At 58.2% G+C, this 23,137-nt stretch overlaps 1 protein-coding gene across 1 annotated transcript; it reads right to left on the bottom strand.

Annotated features, from left to right (window-relative positions):
* Positions 1-140: 140 nt before the first annotated feature.
* On the bottom strand, positions 141-21,361 carry FOXN4 (forkhead box N4). The gene is made up of 9 exons (XM_045845917.1): positions 21,276-21,361; positions 8,595-8,740; positions 6,553-6,677; positions 6,336-6,446; positions 5,886-6,013; positions 5,159-5,255; positions 3,864-4,071; positions 1,757-2,149; positions 141-400 (listed from the first exon to the last, which is right to left on the bottom strand). Exons 1-9 carry the CDS (start codon positions 21,359-21,361, stop codon positions 141-143), a joined length of 1,554 nt encoding a protein of 517 aa, XP_045701873.1.
* Positions 21,362-23,137: the final 1,776 nt, after the last annotated feature.

Here is a 23,137-nt window from a genome sequence, read left to right on the forward strand (position 1 = left end):
CAGGTCGTGCGGGGAGCCCAGCAGGGGAGCGGGCTGGAAGCTTCACATCTCAGGTCTCAGGGGAGGTCAGGATGCTCGTCCACTGTCCCCTGTCCGTCTGACCTGGGAGGCCCCAGAGGCTCCCCGTGGGGGCCGTCGGCTCAGAGCAGGGCTATGGGCTTGTTCCCTGGGGCCCCCAGGTACTGAGAGGAGGAGGTGGCAGCTGCCGCGGCCACACTGTCCGGGGTTGGGTACGCGGTGTACAGGCCCGTCACCTGCAAGTCTGGGAAGGACTGGCCGCTGCTGCCGGAGACGGCGGCCAGGCCCGACGCCCCCAGCTCACAGCTCAGGGGCGAGTCTCCGAAGGCCCCCAGCGTGTCCAGGCTGAAGCCCTCGTCCTTCATCTCCTCCCAGAGGTTCCCTTTCAAAGACAAAAGCGCTTAGGTGAGCTGGTTCCATGTCACACAGACCCAAGTTTGAATTCCCCCCTCTGGGAGGAGGCCAAGGCCATGTGTGGGATTTAAAGTCGCATGTTGCAGGAAGGGTGGGCGCTGGAGGGAGGTGGGCAAACGGGGACCTCTGTGATAGTGTTGGCAATACAAATAAAATTAAAAAATAAAATTAGGAAAAATATGCATGTTGCAAGAGAACAGCTTAGAGGAGGCAGAGGTCCAGCTCCGGCCCTCACCTTCCCACTGCGTGTCCTTGGGGACGTCACTTCTGTCCCAGAGCCTCGGGCTCCAGGAACGAAGTGGAGGTGATCTGAGAACCGACCCCCAGCACTGCCACTAGGGCACAGGTGGCAAACACAAGGCCTGTGGGCCGAATTCAGCCCTCCACCTTGCTTTATCCGGCCCAGCACCTTGTTTCTACCTGGCGGCAGCGCCGAGCTCTTGCTTAACTGTTAAGGAGCAGTTCCATGTACACAGTCCTAAAATGACATTCGGCCCTTTGAAGGCAACCTTGAGGCTGATGTGGCCCCCAGCGAAAATGAGTTTGACATGCCTGCCCTAGGGGATGTGTGGAAAGCACGGAGCCCTCATCAAGTGGCACCACCATGGTCAAAGCCAGGGGACAAACAACGATTTTCCTCTCTTCATAGCAGTTGAACAGTGCGATTACCCAGGGGGAAGTTCAAACATACCCATTTCACAGCTCTGACTGACTGACTACCCCACTGACTTGTCCATTGTCCTCGCTAGACATGCCTAGGGGGCAGAGGCTATGGGCTGGCACCTAGTAGGTGCACCCGTGTCAGTGTGAGGATGACTCACGAGCCTTCGCTGAAACCAGAACTGCCTTCATTCATTCACTCATTTGTTCCCCTGTATTGAGGATGGCCACGTATCCCGCACAGCGGGTCAGTGTGACCTGGCGCCAGGTTGGCACATGCAAGTGGAAGAAGCAGTTACGTTTGGGGTCAGGGGGACCCACTTGAAATCCTGGCTCAGCCACTTACTAGCCAGGTGACCTCGGGCCCTCTCTTTGCCTCAGTTTCCTCCCTGGTAGAACGGGGATATGACGTGGCAGCGGCCCCACAGGCCTGCTGTAGGATGAGGTGGGACATTGCCTGTGAAATGCTCGGCAAGACGCCTGGTATACAGTAAGCGCTCATTAAATGCTTGATGTAGTTTGCTATCACTAGGTGGCTGGGAAGTGTCTGTTGAAGGAATGAGCTGGGGGGCGGTAAATGCAGACGGCCCTCCTCTGTCTTCCTGCCCCCCACCCAGATTTTCCCTCCCATTTCTGTTCCCACCACCCATTCCTCCAGCCTCACCCTGCAGAGCAAAGTCCATGATGCTGGGGTCCAGGGCATCCACCTCGGTGTTCATGTCGGTGCTGATGTTGATGAAGTCCACAGGGGCCCTTCCCATGGCCAGGTGGGGGAGGGGGCTGGGGCTCAGGTCCGGCAGGGCGTGTAGGGGCGGGGTCTGGGCTGGGGCAGGGGAGTCTGGGGCCAGCTGTGCCTGGGGCTGGACCTGGTGGTGCAGGGGGACTGACTGCAGGGACAGGGTCATCAGCGGCTGGGGCGGGAGCTGGGAGACGGCCAGGCAGCCGTGGGCCATGGCCACCGTGGTGGCGTGGGTCGGCACGGCGGCCCTGGGCTCCCCCCGTTTGCCGGGGCGTCGGCAGCTTTCCGGCCGGTCTGAGATCAGCTTGTCCAGCTCCTCTGCAGGCAAGTGGGAGAGGTCACTGAGAGGCCACGGGACAGTTTCGGGGCTCTAGCCCAGGCCCAGCTTCAGGTCCCAGCCTTATCACCTGTGCGGCTTTAGCAAGCCTTTTGGCCTCTGTGAACCTCAGTCTCTTCATCTGAGAGACGCATCACAGACTGTACAGGGTTACCGTGGAAACGCAGCGAAATCACAAACCACGTAGGAACTCTGAGGAATGAGAGGAGCCTCGGGTAATGATGTCGGCTCCTCTCACAGGGACAGTGCTTTAGAGGACGGTCCTGTAACTCCAGGCCTGCCCTTGAACCTCAGGACAGCCCTGCGAGAGGGAGGTGAGGCAGGGGTTACAGATCCCATGGGACCGGGACAACATGAACACACATGGGGGCCTAGCCACTCCCTGCTACTGCGGAGACAGTAGGAAGTGTGGCTCTGGGTTCGACCGGACCCTCCTCCCTGCTGCTGGGAACAACCGAGACTCAAATTGCTCTCCAGCTACTTTCGGTTGTTGGCTGGCACCTCACCGACTGAAACACACTTTGAGACCAGACCACGAGGGTCCCGAGACCTATTTGGGTTGCACCCACTTTAGAAACGAGAACGCTTAGCATCTAGAAGTTGAGGTGGCCTGCCCAAGGGCATCACACGACAATGAGGTCAGGGGTGGCCCTGGGCCTCAAGCCCGACCCCAGAGTTCTCTGTGGACAGCTGGGAGCCGCTGGATGCTGCTGTGGCCCCCGTCCCCGCCACACTGCACTGTCCACCTCTGAGCGCTACCCCCACCCCCGCACGCCCACGCCTCAGGCGGGACCAGGGCGCAGGGCCTGGACGGGTATTCCCGAGGCTGGATGGGCTCAGCCTCCCCCTCCCCACCCTCCGACTGTCTGTGGCTTGTATGTCTTCTTCCCCTCCACGTCTGTTACTTTTAAAAATGCAGATGCAATATTTTGTCTAATACAAAAGTAATTCACACACAGGGCAGATGATTTGGAAAATACAGAAACGTGAAGAATCTAAAAATCATCAGTAAAGAATATATATATATATATCTCAAAATCTTCATTGACAGCAAAGGTTTTGGTATATTTCTCCCTGTCTCTCTCTTTATATTTGGATATAGTTATATAGATGTGTGTGTACACATACATACAGCTATACATATAAGGAGCGTGAACATATACATAGGGGTGTGTTTATACACACACACACCCACACACACACACACACACTGATCTTGGATTTCTTCTGCCTAAACTGCGGGAAGTCGAATAACTGGGCCCATGACTGGGCACAGCGTGGGGCTGTGATCTGCTGGTTTGCCCTGGAGAGGACGAACAACGCACCTTCCTGCGCAGGCGCCTGTCCCCGCCCCTGTCGCCGCCCCTGCCCTGGCCCACTCAGGCTGTTGGTACTTTGTAAAGCTGTGCTGACATGGTAGAAGATGAGAACGCAGCCCTCTCCCATGGTTGTTTCATTCAGCATTTCTCAGCGAGAGGCTGAGATTGCTTAGTGAGACTCAACAGCCCTTCGTGTGTCTGACCAGGCGCCTCCGTGGACCAGCCACTGGGGAGCAGTGGGGGATGGGAGGTGTCGTGCACCGGCAGAGGGAGGGACGTCCGCCAGATGCCCATGTCCCTGCCACGGTAGCTGGGACTTGTTACTGGAGGGGAGGGGAGGAGCATGGGGGGTGCCAGTGCAGAGCCCAGGCCTCACCAGGGTTGGCCATGCTCCGGTGGATGGCCGCGAGGTCCTTCCTCTTCCACTTGTGCATCTCCTCCTCCATCTTGTCGATGCGCGCCAGGTTCAGGGCCCACAGGCAGCCCTTGCGCGAGGACCCGCTCATCTTGTTCTCCACCTTCTCAAAGCACTTGTTCAGGGACAGGTTGTGCCGCACCGAGTTCTTCCAGCCGTCAGGCGCCGTCTGTGGGGAGAAAGGGGAGCAGGGGAGAGCCCTCCGGAAACTTCTCTGTACACCCCTCCTTCCGCTCCAGGGGGCATCGCCAACTCAAGCCTAGAGGGGCAGCGCGTGGTGGGGGGCAGTAGCATGGTTAAAGGACATTGTCTGACACTCAGCCTTGAGTTGGAAAGACAAGAGAGAGTGGTGGGGACTGTGGCAAAGTGGAGGGCCACTACTCTGATTAAAGGGGCAGCTGCAGTTCAGCTCCAGCTTTTGTTACCACATGAGAACAAGGCCCAGAGCTGGTGGGTTTTCCACTCTTTCTCTCCCACGCAGGAAGCCAGCGAGCAGGATGACGCTAATACATGAATAACCGGCCAAGTGCATTAAATGCCAATTATTTTTAAATGCTTTTACTTTATTGTTAGGTAACTAGATACTGTAATAGACCTCATGCCCTACCCTATTCTCTCTCTGCTCTCCCCGCTCCCCTCTCCCTTCTCCTCCCTCCCTCCTCACCACCCCCCCCCCACACATACCACTATGCTACAATATTGCTGCTAAGGACACTCTGCAGGCTAGGGACCCCAAGCTTGGTACCCGCTGACCTCCTGCTCCTTTGCTTGCTTGGTGCCAACAAGGATAACATTACTGATGGCCAATCACGTGCCAGGTGCTGCAGGCCCTTAACCTGCAGAATCCTCACTAACCTGGCTGGCTGGGCATTATTCCGCCCTGGATTCCAGATGAGGAAACTGAGGCTCAGAGAGGCAAAGGCTCTCACCAGGTCTGTTTTGCAACACCATCATATTTTACCAAGTCTGTACTGAATAACTAGGTGGACCCCTCTACCCTTGGCCCCTGGGATGCCTGCCTAGTGAGCTCCTCTTCATCCATCAGAGCCCAGCTCAAATTCCCCCTTCTCTCCCTGGATTGTTGGGCCCATGTCTGTGTGAGTGCGCATGTGCAAGTGTCCTTCCCACCAGGTCTGCAGATGTAGCCGGGGCCTAAAAGGGCGGCTCCGTTCACCCTGGGGGCATTGCTGGGTCTGACAGTGTCATGCAGAGGCCAGAGCAGCCCTGGCACCCCTACCCTGGGCTGGGCTCCTCACCTTGAAGTAGGGGAAGTGCTCCTTCATGAAGCTGTAGATCTCACTCACAGGCAGGCTGCCAGTCTTGCTGTTCTTCAGGGCCATGGCGATCAGACAGCTGGAGGAAAAGGGTGGGCAGGCCAGGCATGAGGGAGGTGTCTCAGGCTGACCGCCCAAGGTTGCCTCTGCCAGGAAGCCTGCCCTGCTTGCCCCCCCCACCCCCGTACCTGCCCCTACACTTGTATGGCGTTAACTATAGATACCTCTTCATGGCCTCACATCTTCCCTGGCCCCTGCCACTTTCCTTGACCCCGAGCTCGGCCATTGGCATCAGTTTGAGAAACCTCTTCTTTTCCTCTCTTTACCCCTTCCCCCTTACTTAATGTCTATGGGCCTTTAGACTTTAACTATGCTGTTTACCCCCCAACCCCTAAATCTTATGAGACACACAATGCTATTATTTTGATGACTCTAGACATCAGAGGGAACTGAAGCTCAGAGAGGCCAAGCCACTTCCCCAAGGCCACACAGCGTGTGAGGGACAGAGTGTAGTCCTGGGCTCTTTGGGGATTGACTGCCCATGTGATGGTCTCTCCCAAGAGGATATCCCACCTGGGGGTTCCCCAGTCCCCCAAGCCTCCCCCTTGGAAGTCCGGGCCACCGCATCTCGCCGTCGGAGGCGCCCTGAAGGCATCCTTCACCCCTCTCCTCCTCGAGCCCCCTCGGCCCGGCCCACCCTGGACCTCACCTGTATGAGTAGATGGGCTTGGGGTAGTGTTTGGGGTGCAGTTCTTGAGATGAAAGCACAGCCATACGGGGCTGGGCGTAGGGAGGTCGTGCCCCAAACGGGGAGCCATACAGGCCCACAGGAGGGCACTTCCCGCAGGCAGGGGCAGGGCACAGGCAGCAGAGAGAGAGAGGGTGAGAGAGAGCATGAGTCACTCACAGTAACCCCACCCCCACCCCAGTCTAGAGAAGCAAGATGAGATGGGGGGGTGGGTTACAACCCCTGGAGACAACCTCGTCTCCACCACAGCAGGGCTTTCGGGAGGACGGCATGAAGGGCCCAGGACACGGACTCAGTGGAGAACATTACCCCCATGTCCCAGCTGAGTAAACTGAGGCTCAGAGAGGTCCCTGGCTGGTCAGAGTCAGGGGTGTCTGCCCCTGAATCCGGAGCCCCTCCGAGCCCCTGTACCTGCTGGGCGCCCGGGGGGAGTGGGAACCGTGCTTGGGGAGCCGGAGCGTACATCTGCGGTGGGTCGCGCAGGCTGGAGGAGGGCTGGCCCCCCACGGGGAACTGGCTCATCTGCCAGGGCAGGGAGAGGAGGAGACAAAGGGTCAGGGGGACAGAAGAGACGCCAGACCCGCAGGACACCCCCGGGCCTCTCCCCAGCCCACGCAGCAGCACTCACGCCGGCTCTGTGGCTGGCCAGGGGGCCCAGGCCCAGCACACCCGGGGGGGCCATGCCAGCCGGGCCATGGAGCAGGGGGCCTGGGGCGGCTCCCACGTGGAGGTCAGCCAGCCCAGCCAAGGAACCTGCAAGAGGGAAGCAGAGAGATGTCGCTGCACTGGAGGAATGGCGGCCGCAGGCACCTCCAGAGAACAGAGCTGTGCCACACCACTGGGACCAGGCACATAGTAGGTGCTCAGCAAGTCACTTCCCTCGGGTGTAGTTATGAAGAGTGGGTTCCTACTGGCTGTATAACCGTGGACCTGCCTCAGTTTCCCCACCTGTACAATGGGGCTACTGCCATTACCTACCTGTAGAGTCGTCGTGACAGTTAAATGAGATAATGTCTGTGAAGTGCTTAGCACACTGCTGAGCACGCGACACTGTCTCAGTAAACGTGAGCCACAAGTACTAATCATGGTAATGATGATGGTAATTAATACCTTGGCTTCTGTCCTTCATGAAGCTAAAACATCAATTCACTGTTCATCTTTCCTCCTCCCAAGCGTGCCTTAGTTCCCCAGCGCCTCCAGGGTCAGGTCCAGCTGCCTTTGTGCCTCCTTGCCCCTTTGCCAAGCCCTGCTCCTCTGCCGAGGATTAGCTCAGTAATCGCAGGTATACAGACCCTGCATGCCGTGCTGGGCCTGTGACAGACATTGCTAACCTATCACAGATCTGCCCTGCGTCAGCCTGATTTTAGGTAGCCACCTGCAGTCAAGCGAAGCTGACCTGCAAGAGGATCCAGCCCTGAGCCATCTCCTCCAGGAAGCCTTCAGGGACCCTCAGCTCTCCCCTGAGTTCTGGCTGCCACCTGGGCTCATCCTTTGTGTCTTGGTCCGTCTGCCTTGTCCTTCTGTCTCTGCCCTCAGCTCCATGAGAGCCGGGACCACAGAGTATATGACTCAGTGCTCCAAATGCACCGTGACAGGCACACAGGAAGTACGTGCCAACACAGCGAAGGAAGGGCTGCCTTATGGCACACTTACCTCTCATCAAACACCTACTGTGTGCAAGACACTTTCTGCACTGAATGCTCGCAACACTCCATGAGGACAGTCCTGTTATCCTCTCATCACAGGCGAGGGACCAGGTCAGAGGGGACAGGTCCTGGGTGACACAATGTCCCCTCAGGGGTTCTGGATCATGGGTTGACAAACTATGGCCAGCAGGCCACATCCAGCCCACAGCATGTTATTGTAAATAAAGTTTTATTGGCACACAACCACGCCCATTTATTTACATATTGTCAATGGATGGTTATGCGCTGCAATGGCCGAATGACCTGTATAATCTAAAATATTTACAACCTGGTCCTTTTTAGAAAAAGTGTGCTGACCTCTGCTACAGATGTTCTGGCCAAGAACAATTTGTCCAATGGCAGAAATATCCTAGATGCTCATTTTTTTTTCAAATATTAATGCTTTCAATGTAGCAGGACGGGTGCTTTTGTTGATGGCTTCTGTTTGGCACTTTCTGGGCATTTCACGCCCTTGCTGTGGCTGCAGCTGGCTGCCGGTCACAGGGAGCGCCTCCGGGGTCAGGCCCCGTGCCCCGTGCTTTCCGAGTCTTCCCCTCATCTCTAGACCGAGGGGTCAGTGAACTTCCATGAGGGGTCAGATAGCAAATACGTTAGATTTTGCTGGCCATATGTTTTTGTTTTTGTTTTTGTTTTACAACCCTTGAAAAATGGAAACAGCACTCTTAACATAAAGGCTGTGGAAAACCAGGCTGCGGGCTGCGTTTGGCCCGTGGGCCATGCGTGCAGACTGCTGGGAGGGGCGGGTCTGCCCATTTCACACCGAAGCCGCAGCTCCCACGGGACCTAGCACGGAGTGGCGAGCAAAAGAACCAATCGCATCCCTCCGAGGAAGACGGAGTTAGTCACATACCACAGCTATAAAGACAGGCCCAGAGAGAGAGTGACCTGCCAGTGGGTGGCATTTCTGGGTATCACCCCTCCCCTGTCTCACCCTCACGCTGTCCCACCGTGCCCCTGAGCCTACCTGGGTGTGGGTGGGGTGTGCCAGAGCCGCCCAGGTCCGCGCGGCCACTTGCCATCTGCTGTAGCCGAGGCACGTCCACGGCCGTGAGCCACGACAGTGACTGCAGGTCCCCGGGAAGGTCCTCATCGCTGGCGGCAGCCAGGAGCCTGCAGGGAGGGGCAGGAGCTCGGGAGGGGTGGGGAGCTCAGGCTAGTGCCAGGGGTCTCCCCCACCTCTGAAGCCTCCCCCTTAGCCCCTCACCTCCCCAGTCCGCCCATCCTGGCCCCAGGAGCCTCTCTTTGGCAGCCAGGCCACACATCCTCAAATCACTCCTTCATTCACTCTAAACGCACACTCCTGAGTCCTTATCCCAAGGTAATAGACACTGGTGTCTGCTGAATGCTTACCATGTACCAAGCACCGTATCAGAGGTATTAGCACATCTAACATTCCCAGTTAATCCATAAGGTCGGTATTAGTATCATTCCCATTGTAGAGGTGGGAAAACTAAGGCACTGGGGTCAGTGCTCAGGAAGCATAGTCCCATTCCATCTCCCGAGCAACCCCAAGAGGATATGCCCATATCCCCTTTTTACAGATGGAGAAACTGAGGCTCAGACACCGATTCACTTGCCCAAGACCACCACATGGAACAGGAAGTGGTGGGGCTGGAACCCAGGCCACGTGGCCTGAAGCCCAGGCTCTTCCCTGTGACCCCAGGCAGCCCCTGAAGGCTCCATTCAGGACCCACACCCCTCCTTCCCCGCCTAGTGCTTAACAGATTCAGGAGCAAAAATGTTGCTTTCCATGGAAGGAAAAAGGCTGCCCCCTGAGGATGCCAGGGAGGTACCCCAATTGCGAGAGCACTGGGCTCCCCACCAGCATCTTGTCCAGGTTCTAATGGGGCTGCCAGCCGGCCCAGCGCCCACACGACTCCCCACCACGCCTGCCATCCTGCCGACCAGGGGCTGTCTGCTTACTGCCCCGAGGACACCTGAGCCCCACATTCTAAGCTCCAGGTTCCACAGACAGGTGCTTCGGGGCCTCACAGAGCTGGGAGGGAGAGAGGAAAGAAAGGAGAACAAGAAAGCCCCTGGTTTCTCGTGTGCGTGCCCGTGGACCCACAGCGGGGCATAGCCTCCACCCTCCCGCCGTTGCCGGCCGCCTCAGCCTGGTGGGCTCCCTCCTCTCTCTCCCCGCCCCTCTTCCCCTCTCCCCTGCTCTCTTTCCCCTTGTGTTTTAGGGCCACAATTAGCGTTGCCATGGCCACTGCTGCTCACTTGTCCTGGGGCCTGGGCCCTCAGCCCACCAGGCTGGCATCAGGTGACCGCCCAGCCGCCCCGGCGATTGGCTGCCTTGTAGGAAAACAGGTCCTGGAAATGATTTGAAAACTCGGCCGGCCCGTGTCAGCGTCGGCGGTTGGCCCCGGCTGCTGTCCCCCCCGCGGCCCATTGTGTGACAAACGACTGTTGCCCCTGTGGCACGTGGCCCCCATTGTCCTGGGGTCTCAATGCAATTGTTTCTGCAGCCCCCCGGCCCGGCTGCCGTCCCTTCCGCCCGCTTGTAACTCATCTGGCCGGGTGACAGCCACAGCTCAGGCCCGGGTGACGCCATCTGTCCCCCTGGGCCCGTGGAGACCATGGAGTGAGGCGGAGGGAGTGTGCCACCCACTGTCAGGAACGCCTGCCTGGCCCCCACCCCTCCCTCCTCACCCCCAGCCTCTGGTGGTTCGAGCCCCACTCCTGCTCGGTAACCAATTGGAGCTGCCAGGGCCCTTGTCCACCCGCCTGGTGCTGAGGCCACATGGAGGACAAGAGCTGAGACATGCTGGCAGGCTGCTCAAGGTGGGCGCCCCACCAGAGCCCCAGGTGGTGGTGGGGCGACCTGTAAACAAACCAGGCTCCTGGGCAGCATGAGTGGAACTCTGGTGGAGGGAAGCCTCACAGACTGGGCCGTGTGATTAGGAGCTTGGGCTCTGGGCTCGAATCCTGATCTCCACTCCCCGTGTGCCCCGGGGCCGCCGACTTACCCTCTCCGAGCCTCAGTTGTTCCTCTGTGAAATGGGCATAAAGACAGTTCCTATCTCACAGGGGGTTGTGAGGGTGAAATGTGTTAATGCAGGTCAAGCACCCAGAACAGCGTCTGACTTAGCTGTCATTGACATTAACACCAACGTTAATGTGAGTGATCGTCTTAGTCGAGTCCTCCGGGGCCTGGAAGAACTTGGCAGGTCTGGGCTCTGGGGTCACGTATGCCTGTCCCTGCAGCTGCCGCCACTGGTGGCCTCCATGCATGGGGTCCCTCTTGTATGCCTGGCTCCGGGCCACACGCTGCCTTCATTTCACAGACAGAGAAACTGAGGCCTGAGCAGTCTCGGAAATGCGCCGAGCCCGTCTCCCGCAGAGCGAGGGCCATGGAGGAGACCATGACTGCCTCGTAGCAGGGGCCGAATCAAGTGCTGTCCTGATTTTTTTCTCGCCATCTGTGGACTTCACGGGCTCCCCCTTTCTTCAGCCCCACCCCCTCCCACAGGGGAGGGGCAGCAGCCGACTGTAGCCATGGATGTCTGCCCTGCCCCGCCCCCGACCACCCACCTGCGCACTGTCCCTGCGCTGCGGCTCCACACTGCCGTTCCCCTGCAGGGCCCACCCTTCCCGCCTTTCCTCTGCCCCCCAAACTGTGCCCGTCCTGGAGGCTCACCTCTGTCTTCTGGTCTCTCTATGCGGAAGCCCCCTCAGACATCGCCTGACCTCACCCTTCCTTTTACCCAGGGGGAAACTGAGGCCGGGAGAAGGGAAGTGGTTTGTCCCCAATGTCATAGACCAGGGAAGGACCAGAGCTGGGGCTCCTGGCTCCCATGTGGGCACTTCCCAGCCCAAGAACCTCCTCTGGCCAGTCTTTGCCCCCCTGGGCCCCAAGCTCGGGGCGGCCTCTGTATCCTGACTGCCCCTGGGGGTCACTGAGCCCGGCTCGGCCATCTCTCTGCCCTTGCCCTGCCTCTTGTTCACAGAGGGCTGGTCCTGCGCCCACCACCATTCTGTGTCCCCACACATCGTCATGCTACTCAAATATCTGCTTGCGTGACCCCAGGCCACCCACATGGAGCATGGCTGACACGGGCTGTCACGTTTAGCACTTCTAGCGCTCACAGAGCCATCCTCTGTCTCCCTGAGTTCTTGTGACAGCCTCAGGAGAGGGACAGGGAGTGTACGGCCCCACTTTACAGATGGAAAAGCTGAGGCCAGAGCGGTAAAAGTAATCGTGACCAGGACTCGAACCCCAGTCTGTCTGCTCCAGCCTCGGGTTGTCCCCACAGCACCACAGGCAGAGACACAGACGTCCTCTGGGGCAGACACCCCTACCCTGAGTCCGGGACTCTCAGCCAGACCTGCGTGAACCAGCCCTTCCCAGGGGCTGGGTGCGATGCAGAGTCCAAGGCCTAGTCCAGACCCTGAGTCCCACTCGTGGGCTGCGAGGCCCGGGAAGCTGTATTTTAATGCCTCCCAGCTGCCCTGAGGGGTGGGGCGGGGGCCCAGGCACAGCTCAGGTGCCGACCGAACAGACCTTGGTTTAAGTCCTAGTGAATGTGCCCCTGTTTTTACATGTGTGCGTCTCTCTCTCTCTCTCTCTCTCTGTGTCTGAGGGGCCCTGTGATCAAGTCCTGACCCTACTCTTCCTGTCTGGGGACATTAGATGTGCTTCCGAACTTCCTGAGCCTCGGTTTCCTCATCTGTAGAATGGGGGTAACAACGATGGAGGCACAGCCCCCCCGTGGACACCCAGGCACCTCAGTGTCCCAGGCCCATACCCACCCCACACACCGCCGTCCTGCGTCCCCACCCCCAGGCTACCCTGAGCCACCAAGTCGGGCCTTCTGGGGAGGAGGTCTGTACCTGCACTTAACGAGCTCCCCACCCCCAGCTGATTCCCATGTGACTGTGGTGCTGTGGTCCCCACCTGGCTCAGGTGGCCCCACGCTCTGCCACGGGGATGCGGCTGGCCCTGCAGCCCCAGGGGCACCGCAGACCCCAGGTGGGGCCCAACCTTGACCACATCCCTCCAACGCACCCCGATTGTGCCTTCGTCCGCGCCTCCGCACCTTCTGTTCCCGCACCAAGGGTGCCTTGCATTCTCTTTCTCTGCACCTTGAGTGCCCCCGACCTGAGCCCCCATTTCTCTGAGCCCCAGGGAGCACCCTAGTTGGACACGAAGTTCCATCCTCTCCTGAGCCCAGCTAACATCCCCAGGAGGGCAGGGGCTGCACCCCCAGGTCTTGGGGCCTCCTAGTCTGTCAGGGAGGAGGCCAGGACAGGGGCAGAGCCCACCGCTGGGTGCAGGTGGCCCCAGGAGCTCCTGATGCTGAAGCGCTCCCTGAGGGAGGAGCCGTACCCTCAGAGCCCAGTACAGGACTGGGCATGGAGTGGGTGCTCAGTGAGTCCTCGAGGTCCTACAAATGAGCAAACAGTCCCAAGCCTCCCAGGTGCCCCTCCTCCATCCTCCCCAGGGTCAGGCGGGGCGAAAGCCTGTGGGCAAAGCCTGGGGTGGCCGAGCCCTTGGTGTGTGGCCAGCCCTGAGCTCAAGTGGGTTGCGTGTTTGGCCTCATGTCAAACTCACAAGAGCCTGATCAGGCAGCACTAGTCGCCATCACTGCCTTCCCGCTCTCCAAAGGGAGCCGCTGAGGCCAGGGAGGATGCAGGCTTGTCCAGGAGGCCCCAGTGGAGAGACAGGGCCAGCCACAGCCTGGCTGCCCTTTCCGCCACCCCACAAGGAACGGCTGCTGACATGTGCCCTCTGAACCCAGAAAATCCTAGCACCGTGCCAGCCAATAGGCAGCCACTAGCCACATGGGGCTGTTTAAAATTAAAATTAAAATTAAAATTAAAATGACAGACTCAGTTTCTGCATCCCACCAGCCACATGTCAAGGGCTCGGTGGCCACGCATGGCCAGTGGCTGCCACAGTGGGCAGTGACGGAAGTTCTGAGTGGCAGTGCTCTGGAACATTCTTTTCAGTCTTTATGGAAAAACCTGTGCTGTTTCTGCATCACTTTACCATGAGTATAAATGTGATTTAGGTTTGGAAAACTCAGATGGACTTCCGAGTTTCCGTGTGTTTGCCTGTAAAAGCCTCCCCTGGCCCATGCCCAGCAGGGAGGACGGTGCAGGGAGGGGCCTGTAAAGCTGGGAGCTGTGCACTGAGACGATGCATAACGTAGTGAGCTCTCTGTCCCAGGAGCATTCAAGCAGCAGCCAAGGGACCTGTCCAGCCCCTGCTGGGTGAAAGGTGAACCCAGCCGGCCTCCAAGATCCCTTTCAAAACAAAGACCCTGGAATTGATGGCAGTAGGGTGCAGTAACCCCCTAATTGCAATTCCAAAATGTTTTCATCCTGGGCCAGCTCCTTTCCCTCCCTGGGCCTCAGTCTCCCCATCTGTAAAGCGGTGGTGGCCGAGCCAGGGCGCCTCTGGCACTGGGCTGTAGGAGGGCAGAGTAGCCTGTGGTTAGAAACAGGCTCGAACCCCACAGCAGGGGGGCCTGAACTCTTCCTGGCTGAGTGACCTGGGGCAGGTAATTCACCTTCCCGGTGCCTCAGTTTCCCCATGTGTAAAATAGGAACGATAATGGCACCCACACTAAAGTTGGCATCTAGTCTTTGGCTGAAAAAAGCAGGTTAACCTGTTAGTTCAGGGTTTCAAGAACAACCCCTGACAAGGTGTCTCTTTTCAACTAAGTTGGGGCGTCCTCATCAGTGAGCGGAGAGCTTTGGGGGCAAAAAGGAAATGAAGACCTATCTGGCACTTCCCAGCCTCCTCCTGAATTCAGCAGTTCACCCAGAGCTCCCCACTGCACCCTGGGGTGGGGGGCACTTCTTTCCCTTCCAAGCTCAGCCACACCCATCTTTCCCTTAACACACACACACACGGTCACCCGTAGGGGCATCGTCACCCCCTTTTGCAGATAGGAAAGGTGAGGTTCGGCCAGGTGACCGTGCTTCTGCAGCCTCCCGGCAGCACCTCCCACCTGCCCGCCCTCTCCAGGCCTCAGTTTCCCCATCCGGAATGCAAGGGGTCCAGCCTTGTCCATCTCTGTGGGGCTGCCACTGGGACCCGCCGCCTGCAGGGCTACCCTGGGTGGGGACCGTAGGAGTGGGCAGCCCACCTCTGCCGGAAAACCGAGGTGGGGGGAGCTGAAGCGTACAGCTCCATTCTGAAAGGGCCAGAGCATGGAGTGTCCAGGGTGGGAGGGAGGGCGGTGCAGAGCCTGGGAAAGAGCGCGGTGGCGCCCTGGGGAAATCTCCACCAGAATGACACTGTCATCAGTGTCATATACCCCAGCTGCCCCTTTCTGAGCGCTCACCGCCACGTGGGCTTCCTCCGGGTGCCCTTGTGAGTCTTGCTCAGAAGGCTCTGGGCTCAGGAGGAGGCCCAGACCCTCCCTGACGCCACATGCTGCGCCCCCCTCAGCTGGGGAGCCCCGGTGGCTCCCCACTCACTGCTCTCTGCGGCACCTCAGTGTAGTGCCTAGGAGCGTGGGCTCTGGGGTGCACCCGGCCTGGGTTCGAATCCCACCCAGCCACTTAGTGGCTGGGAGCCTCATCTGCCATCTTCTGCCTCTCTGAGCCCCGGTCTGTCCCTCGGTAGAATGGGGGTGGCAACATGTCTACACATCTCACAGGGTGTGTGTTTTAAGGATCGAGTGAGACGGTGCAGGCGGGTGCCCCTCTCGTCAACATGCTAGAAGTTCGCGTCATGGCAAACACCCCCCGAAAAGGAGGGACTCAGCATCAAGTGGCCTCCAGGGAGGCGGCCACCAGCAGCGTGTCTGACGCTCAGGAAGCATCTGCTTCATTCCGCAAACATTTCCCGAACTTCTGCTTGCCAGGCCCTGTTCTGGGAAGGAGACAGAACTCCTTCCATCCAAGGAGATCATTTTCTAACTGACCTGGGAACGCAGAGCGGGGAGAACCAGCCCGTGGTGTGCCCACCCTCCCGCCTGTCCTCTTCGTTCTGCACCTCCTTCATCTCCCGACAGCCTGGCAGGGGTGATCCTCATCTCATCCATTTCACAGACGGGATCCCCGAGGCCCAGAGGGGGAGGAGATGCCCTTCAGACACCCAGCATGCTGGCAAAGGAGCTGCCCACCCACCCTGGGGCCTCCTCACTCGGCCACTCGGTCAGTTTGGCTGAAGTGAGTCAAGCGGTGGGCAGGAAGGGCAACCGTCATCACACTGCTTTCAGAAGCATCTGCCAGGTGCCTCCGTGGTGACAGAGCCATGGTCAGGGGACCCTGTGGTGGCCCTGGGCAAAGCGAGACACCACCGGAGTCCACGGCTGCCATCCTACACTGACCGGGACACCCACCCGCGTTAATGAACAACGTCCTTACTCAGCCGTGCTGCTGGGAGGATGGAAGGGGAGCCGGGGGAGCAGGGCGCCAGAGGGGAGACCTGTGTTCCAGGCCCGGCTCCACTCCTAGTGGTGGGTGGTGCGGTGCTCGGCTCAGGTGCGAGAGGGGTGTTTGTGAGACACCCAGCAGCCAGAGTGGCCTTTCAAAGGGGACATCAGAACCCGTCTCTTGTCCTTAAAACCAATCAAGGGAGTAGGAGCCTGGCTCCTTGCCACGATCTGGCCCTTGGCTAGTTCCTTCCCTTCCTTCCTGTCCCCTCTGCTCTAGCAAACCCGTTTATCTTTTAGCTCCTCAAACATTCTGAGTTCTCTTTGCACATGCTGTCTGTTCCTTAGGCCCGAAATGCCGTTCCAGGTTCATGGCTGGCTTTTTCTCATGCTTCTGGTCTCAGCCTAAATATCCCTTCCTCTGAGAGGTTCTTCCTGGCCACCCCCAAACCCTAGTGGTCCTTCCTGTTGCAATGAGGTGTTCACTTATACCTGTCTCCACTCTTTCACTCTAGGGGGGCAAGGATGGGGGGCCCTCCATTTCCTTCAGCACCCAGAACAAGGCTGGCAGCCTGTGGGCATTTGTTACATACCTGCTGGAGGCTGGAGTATAAAAGGGAAGAAGGATCCCCCACCCCAACTCCAGCGTATCTTGCATTCCCTGATCTCTTTCCATTATCTGCCCAGCTTAGATGCCACTGCCCCCAGGAAGCCCTCCCAGACCAGTCTGGCATCTACCAGTCTATCACCCCCTGGAATAATTTGTGCTATTTGTGTCCACACAAAGCACGAACCTCCAAGCTCACCATGACTTTTACTCCTGGAAGACAGGGACGACTTGGTCTTACACCCAAGTACAGACTCAGTGACCAGTCTGGACTGTCATTCTTTCATGGGACAAACACTTGTTCACCCACGAGGAGCTGGACCCCACAGCCACTGCCCTGTTTGCCAAGGTGAAATGCGGTGGCGTGCTTGCGAAGGAGCGTGGCCGCTTCCTGCACAGGGCTACACGCTTTTGTGGATGGATCCCAGCGCCTACGGGCATCTTTGCCTACAGAGCTGAGGTCTGGAGACCACACTGAACCCTTCTTTTCTTGGGGTTCCTGAAAGTGGATACAGCACCGGAGCAGCAGCAGGAACATCTGTTTGGGATTCAAATCCCATCTCAATCCCTTTCTAGCTGTGGGATCCTGGGAAAGTCACTTCGCCTCTCTGCACCTCAGTTTCCCCATCTGTAGAATGGAGTACTGGTAATGATTCCTACCACAGAGGGTAGATCCCAGCACACAGCAGGTGCTCAGACCATGGTCCTTTCTTCCTTCCCACTGCGGTCTCTCCTCTCGCCTGATATGGTCACCGGGAGGGGTCTGGCCAGGAAGTATCGCTGCTGGGGGGTCAGATAACCACCCCAGCAGTGCAGGGGCGCGTCTGGCCCTCCCTGAGACATGGTGTCACCTCCACTCTGGTCACCAGAGCAGGTTTCACCTGCCTTCCTCAGATGTGGTTAGTAAGAAACTGTTACATCCCCACAAACTGTTCTTGTTTCTAATCCAGCCTTTACGCACAAGGGATTACGCATTTCACGGAGTTGTTTACTTGGCTAACATATCTTTTGTAGCATTTCCAGGACAAAGAAAACCAAAAGCAATCTAGCAAGCTCAGAAATTCCCAGCTGGGCCAAGAGCGGGCATAATGTGACAGGATTATACTGGATGTGGGAGAGGCAGTCTTTGGTTTCTAGAAGCTGGTGTCATAGGGCTGCACATGAAGACATGTTTTGGTGGGTGGAACCATGAGACCCCAGAGGCCAGACCGCAGGAGGGCTGCCTCTCCTCCCGGCCCATGGGACAGTCAGAGGTGTTCTGGCACCGCGAGGGTGAAGGATTGTAAGGATGTTGGGAAGGTCACCGCCCCTGACAGATGGAGCCCCCACGCCCCCTGCAAGGAGGTTCCAACTGGTGGGCAGAGCCACGCTAAAACGGTCCCCACACACGGCTCAAGGGCAGGCGTGGAGGAAAGGCAGGTGGGGTCCGCCTGACCTGGTCCGTGCGGCAGGATTTTGTCGTCACTTGTGAGTGAGTACGGCCCCCTGCATTCGCATGGACACGTTACACCTCACATGACATCCCCCCAGCCGTCCGTCCACCCAACGAACATATTATCTACCGTGTGTCTTGCGCTGTGGCTCACGGATGAGAAAACCACTGTCCAGAGAGGAGAAGGGGTTTTGCCCGAGGTCACCTAATTTCTTAGAGGAGGGACAGAGGGTCCAGCACAAGGACTGTGAGGAAAAACCACTGAGCTGCATGGACCTGGGGGAAGGTGAGGGAGTGAGGAGCTGGCAGCCAGCCTGCTCCTGCCTCTCTGGGCCTCAGTTTCCCAATCTGTAACGGGAGATTGCTGGACCTGGCCCCTGGAATACACTCCAGAAGTGGAGGCAGGCGGTTAGCAGCTGCACTTCAGCTCCCTCCTGCATGCACGCCTCTGGGCCAGTCCTGGCGCTGGGCTGCTGGCCGCACCCTCCTCTGCAAAGTGGGACAATGCCAGCACCTTCCTCCTGGTTGTTCCCACAAAGATAAAGTGGGGCGGTGCCCCTGCTGAGGGGCTTAGCAGGTGCCTGGCACACAGCAGGTGCTTAAATAACCCTATTTCTCAGCATTGCTAAGAGTGGACTTCCCTCCGAGCCCTGGAAACGGGAAGCAGCTAACCCACGCAGAGCACGAGCTGTTGGCCGTTGCCCGGGAGGTCAGGGCTGCCCCGCCCCCTGGCCCCTGGCCACAGTGTCGCAGGCAGGCGGGGAGACTGCTGCCAGTTTGCTGTCTAGGCCCAGCCACTGACTCCTGACAGCTCCCTGGGGACAGGGCTGCCGCCTCCAGCTGCTGTCCACTCCCCCCACCTCCCAGAACACAGTCATTGAAAGTTAACGGCTAAACCCGCCCCTGGGGATGGAGGGACAGGCGGCTGCGTGGAGGGCTGCGGATGGGCTGGACCTGCAGCCCGAGTGGTCCTTGGGAGGTGTCAGGGGCGGGGTGGGGAGGCTGGTGAGAAGACCACAAACTTCTCTAGGGCTACGATACAGGGAGAAACAATGGGATTGGTTGCAAGGGGAGGGGGAGCTGCTGAGTGATCACAGAAACTTCCCCTCCAAGCGCCCTGTCCCAAGCTCTGGCTCAACACTGCATCTAGCCGGAGGCTCAGAATCTCCCCCAATAACCTGCCCATTGTGTTCTCTCATTGCTCCATTGCACAGACGGAGAAACCAAGGAACAGAGAGACGGCGACTTGTTCAGGGTCACACAGCTGGGAGGTGGTAGCACCCGTGCCCCTCACCAGTGAGGCCTGGGAGGTGGTGGCCACAATACTCTCCGGGTGCAGTCACCTCAGGTTCAAGTTTTCACTGTGCCCACACCTAGCTGCACCATCTGGTGAAGCCATTTCATCTGGCTGAGGCTTGGTTTCCTCATCTGCCAAATGGGCACAACAGTGCCACTCTGATGGCTGGTTGTGGCACCGGTCATAATGGGTTAAGAAACCACCAGTGATGATGATGATGATGATGATGATGATGATGATGATGTTGTTGTTATCCTGCCTTCCGGACATGCTAGCTCTTTAACACAAGAGAATAGCCCTGAAACCCTGTGAATAAGAAAGGCTGGGCAACCACTCCCCCAGGATCCTACAACTGGCAAGGAGCAGAGCCAGAAATTGTTACTTAATCTTGGCAACATCTCCAATGTGGTGGGTGCCATTTCTCTCCCTGTTTTATGGGTGAGGCAACAGAGGCCCGGGGAGCTCCCCAGAGCCAGAGAAGCTGGGGTTCTGACTGATGGCGGAGCCCAAGCTGCTAACCCTCAGGCCTCCCCGACTCCACCTGCCATCAACCGGGGGCGTCTAGCCTGTTGGCGTCTCTGGGCCACACACTAAATACACCAACACTAATGAGAACTGATGAGCGAAGAAAAGGTTTTAAGTAAATTTGCGGTTTTATGCTGGGCCGTGTTCATAGCCATCCCGGGCCGCATGCGGCCCCTGGGCCGCGGGTGGGACACCCCTGACTGTTTCCCGGCACTGGAGGGAAGCCCAGAGGTCTTTGGTTGTGTGGTCTTGGGAAGCGCCATTTCGTGTCTCTGAGCCTCAGTTTCCCCACCTGCACAACAGGGCTGAGGTGAGGCACTGGCATACAGTAGGTGCTCACAAATTGCTTTGTGCCTGGCCCACATCTGGGGTCTCAGCTCTGTGCACAGCAGGTTCTTAGCAAATATTTGTTTGAGTTTGTGCCTCCTCGGAGTCTTGGGAGCCAGCCTCCCTCTGACTGAGGTCTGCGGTCTTTCCCCACAGGGCACTGGCAGTCTTCCCCCACAGGGCACTGGGGGCGGGGGTGCGGGGTATGAGGGATGGCGTACTCTGCTCAGGCCCACCCCTGTCCTGTTCCCACTCCATCCTCAGGGCTGTCCCCTCCACCCGCGGACACGGTGCTTGCATGGGAGTGGGGCTGGGGACCACGTCAGGCCTCCCAGGGCTCCAGGGGGAGAGCCCGGGAGGGGGCTCCAAGCCCTTCCTTTTTTCCTCTAGTCCCTCCCACGTGCTGCGTGACCTTGAACAAGCCCCTTCTCCTCTGTCGGCCTGTTTCCCCGTCAGTACAAGAAGGGGGCTGGACTAGTTGACCCACCTCAGGGCCTTTCTGGGTCTGGGGTCTGAAGACAAAAAGGTGAAGCCTTCCCCGCCCACCCACTTGTATTTCACTTCATTCTGTCTGAAGAAGTAATTTATTTTGGCCTCAGTCTCCATCTAGTTTATGCTTCAAATACATGAGACCTAGAAGAGACCTCGAGACCGTCTAATTCAAGAGCATCATTGAACTGATGAGGAAATGAGGCCCAGAGAGGGCAAGGGGCTTGCCCAAAGTCACACAGCCAGGCTTGGAACCCAAGGGTTCACCCAAGGAGGATGGGAGCCAACCTCTCACGTTTTGGGGGGCATTTCCTGGAGCACTATTAGGGCCCCTGGAGGGGAAGCCATGGCTGCTTGTGTCATCTTAGCATTCACCAGGATGCCCAGTCTCTGACTCAGGACAGGACTTCTCTTGGAAGGGACAAAAGACTGCAGGCGTTTAGTGGCCCCACTGCCCCAGGCTACAAGCCAGACACCCGTAGAGAGACCAACCGTGAGATCGAGACTTCCTGGCTCTCCTACCCCATCGCAGAGTTTAATGGAGCAACAGTTTTCAGAGACCATACATACACAGCACATCTCCACTGGCAACAATCACGAAATCTACCGCCCGTCATTGTCGGAGCCCTCACCTGTATTCCTGGGGAGCGGGGTGGTGGTTTTGCCCCGAGTTTCGAATAATTCCTGACATTATGGACCAGATGTCACTTTCTATCATGTCCTTGGAGAAAAGACAAGCAGAAAACAAAGCTGCCATGAGCGACGGTGTGGGCAGGGCAGAGACCCACAGTCTTCCCACAGTTCAGAAGGATGGAGCTCAAACAACCAACAGGATGCTTGAAAAAAGAGAGAGAGAGAGCAAGAGCAAGAGCAAGAGAGAAAAGAAAAGAAAAGAAAAGAAAGAAAGAAAGAAAGAAAGAAAGAAAGAAAGAAAGAAAGAAAGAAAGAGAAAGAAAGAAAGAAAGAAAGAAAGAAAAAAAGAAAGAAAAGTATGAGAGGATTCCTGAGTGTCACAGGTCACTTTCCCAGGGCGATTCTACAGGGTTTTAGAAGCGAGTGAAGAGAAAGGAATGAAATTCCAGGTTTTCCCCAATGAATGGGGGAAGGGCAGAGGAAGAATCTAGATAATCTAAATGTCAAGGCGTAGACAATGTGGACTCGCGAAACAGAAATCGGAAAAACGTGATTCCCTTCCAAGCCTAGTGTTCTCCACCGCAGCTCAGTTTTGACCACTTTTCACACAAAAAGCAAAGAGGAGGACAGTTCGGTGTGCCGTGCGTGTTTCTCTGGGGAAGCCCAATTCCCACTTGCAAAAGGGATGGTCCCCGCATGGCTGCCGCCCTGGAAATGCCTTCATTAAGTGCCGCATGCCCTTGTCGGAAAACCCGTCCAACCCCCACCCCACGGCCGCCACACACAAACACAGCCTTGAAAAAGAAATCTTCCCTAAGTTTCTCAAACTCCACGTCTGGACTGTACACAGAAACCCACCCAAGACTCTCAGATCCGCCCCAAAAGTCATTCAGGGGTTCCCGGGAAGGGGGGGGGACAGAATAAGGCAGCCCCCGCAGCCCTGGCGCCCGGGGCTGCAGCCTGGTAATGGGATGCAGGGCGCTTCCCCGGAGTAGGGAGGAGGGAGCAAAGCCGACCTTGCAAGGCGGTACCTGGAGCCGATCCTCGCCCGGCCGCCGCTACCCGCGCTCCCGGGGCGGGCGGGGGTTTCGGAGGGGGGACTCCCTCTCGCTCGCCCCTCGCGTTCTGCAATTTGGCCGCCGTCGCTGCAAGAACCGTTTTTAAATTTCCCTCTCTGGAGCTGTCCAGCTCAGAGCATGCGCAGTAGCCGTGCGGGGTCTTTTCCCCTAGGGTCAGTTACAGGGCAGGGTCAAGGGGATGGCTGCGGGCGTTTCCCAGCAGCAGCAGAAGCAGCAGCTGCAGCCGCAGCAGCCTAGCACGCCCCGGGGCTCCAGGTGGGGTGGGGCGCAGGCATAGCGGCACCCCTCTTCAAACTTTGCCCACGGTGGCAGCAACTACGAGTTCGCGAGCCTGCACTGAGGAGCAGTGGGAGGGCGATCTGGCCAAAAGAACTAAACTGCAAAAGGATGCTGGGTGCATTAAAACTGGCAACCCGTCACTGCCCGTCGGGAAAGGGGGTGGGTGGGTGGAGAGATCTGTTGCGACCCCCTCTATCCCCTAACCGGGGGGACGGGCCCGGAGGCCAAGTCCCGGCCCCAGGTAGACGCGGATTCCGGCCACCTGTCCCTTTAAGAAAGTTGCGCCCGCGCGGGCTGGCGCGCGGCGCGCGGCGGGAGGGGGCCGCGGGCCCGGAGCGCTCGCGCTGGGCGCCTCCACCTGCTGGGGCCGCGAAGGGGGGCCGGGCTGAGCGCGGCGGCCGGGCGCCGGGGGCGCCCCGGGTCTGCGCGCTGCGCCCCCCTGGGCCCTCGTGGAGAGTGAGTCGGCCCTGGGCTAGTGCCGCTGGGCTCGCCGCGGCCAGGGC

The sequence above is a fragment of the Phyllostomus hastatus genome, unplaced genomic scaffold (genome assembly GCF_019186645.2).
Source record: "Phyllostomus hastatus isolate PE091 unplaced genomic scaffold, TTU_PhHast_1.1 phas_contig_1162, whole genome shotgun sequence".
Taxonomy (NCBI): domain Eukaryota; kingdom Metazoa; phylum Chordata; class Mammalia; order Chiroptera; family Phyllostomidae; genus Phyllostomus; species Phyllostomus hastatus.

What these genes read in the sequence shown, in the direction of transcription:
- FOXN4 (XM_045845917.1), bottom strand. Translation starts at nt 21,361, where the DNA reads ATGATAGAAAGTGACATCTGGTCCATAATGTCAGGAATTATTCGAAAC. An exon ending in CACACCCCACCCACACCCAG is followed by an intron (nt 6,678 to 8,594) that starts GTAGGCTCAGGG and finishes TCCCTCTTGCAG; the next exon opens with GTTCCTTGGCTGGGCTGGCT. An exon ending in CCGGAGCATGGCCAACCCTG is followed by an intron (nt 2,150 to 3,863) that starts GTGAGGCCTGGG and finishes ACTTGCCTGCAG; the next exon opens with AGGAGCTGGACAAGCTGATC.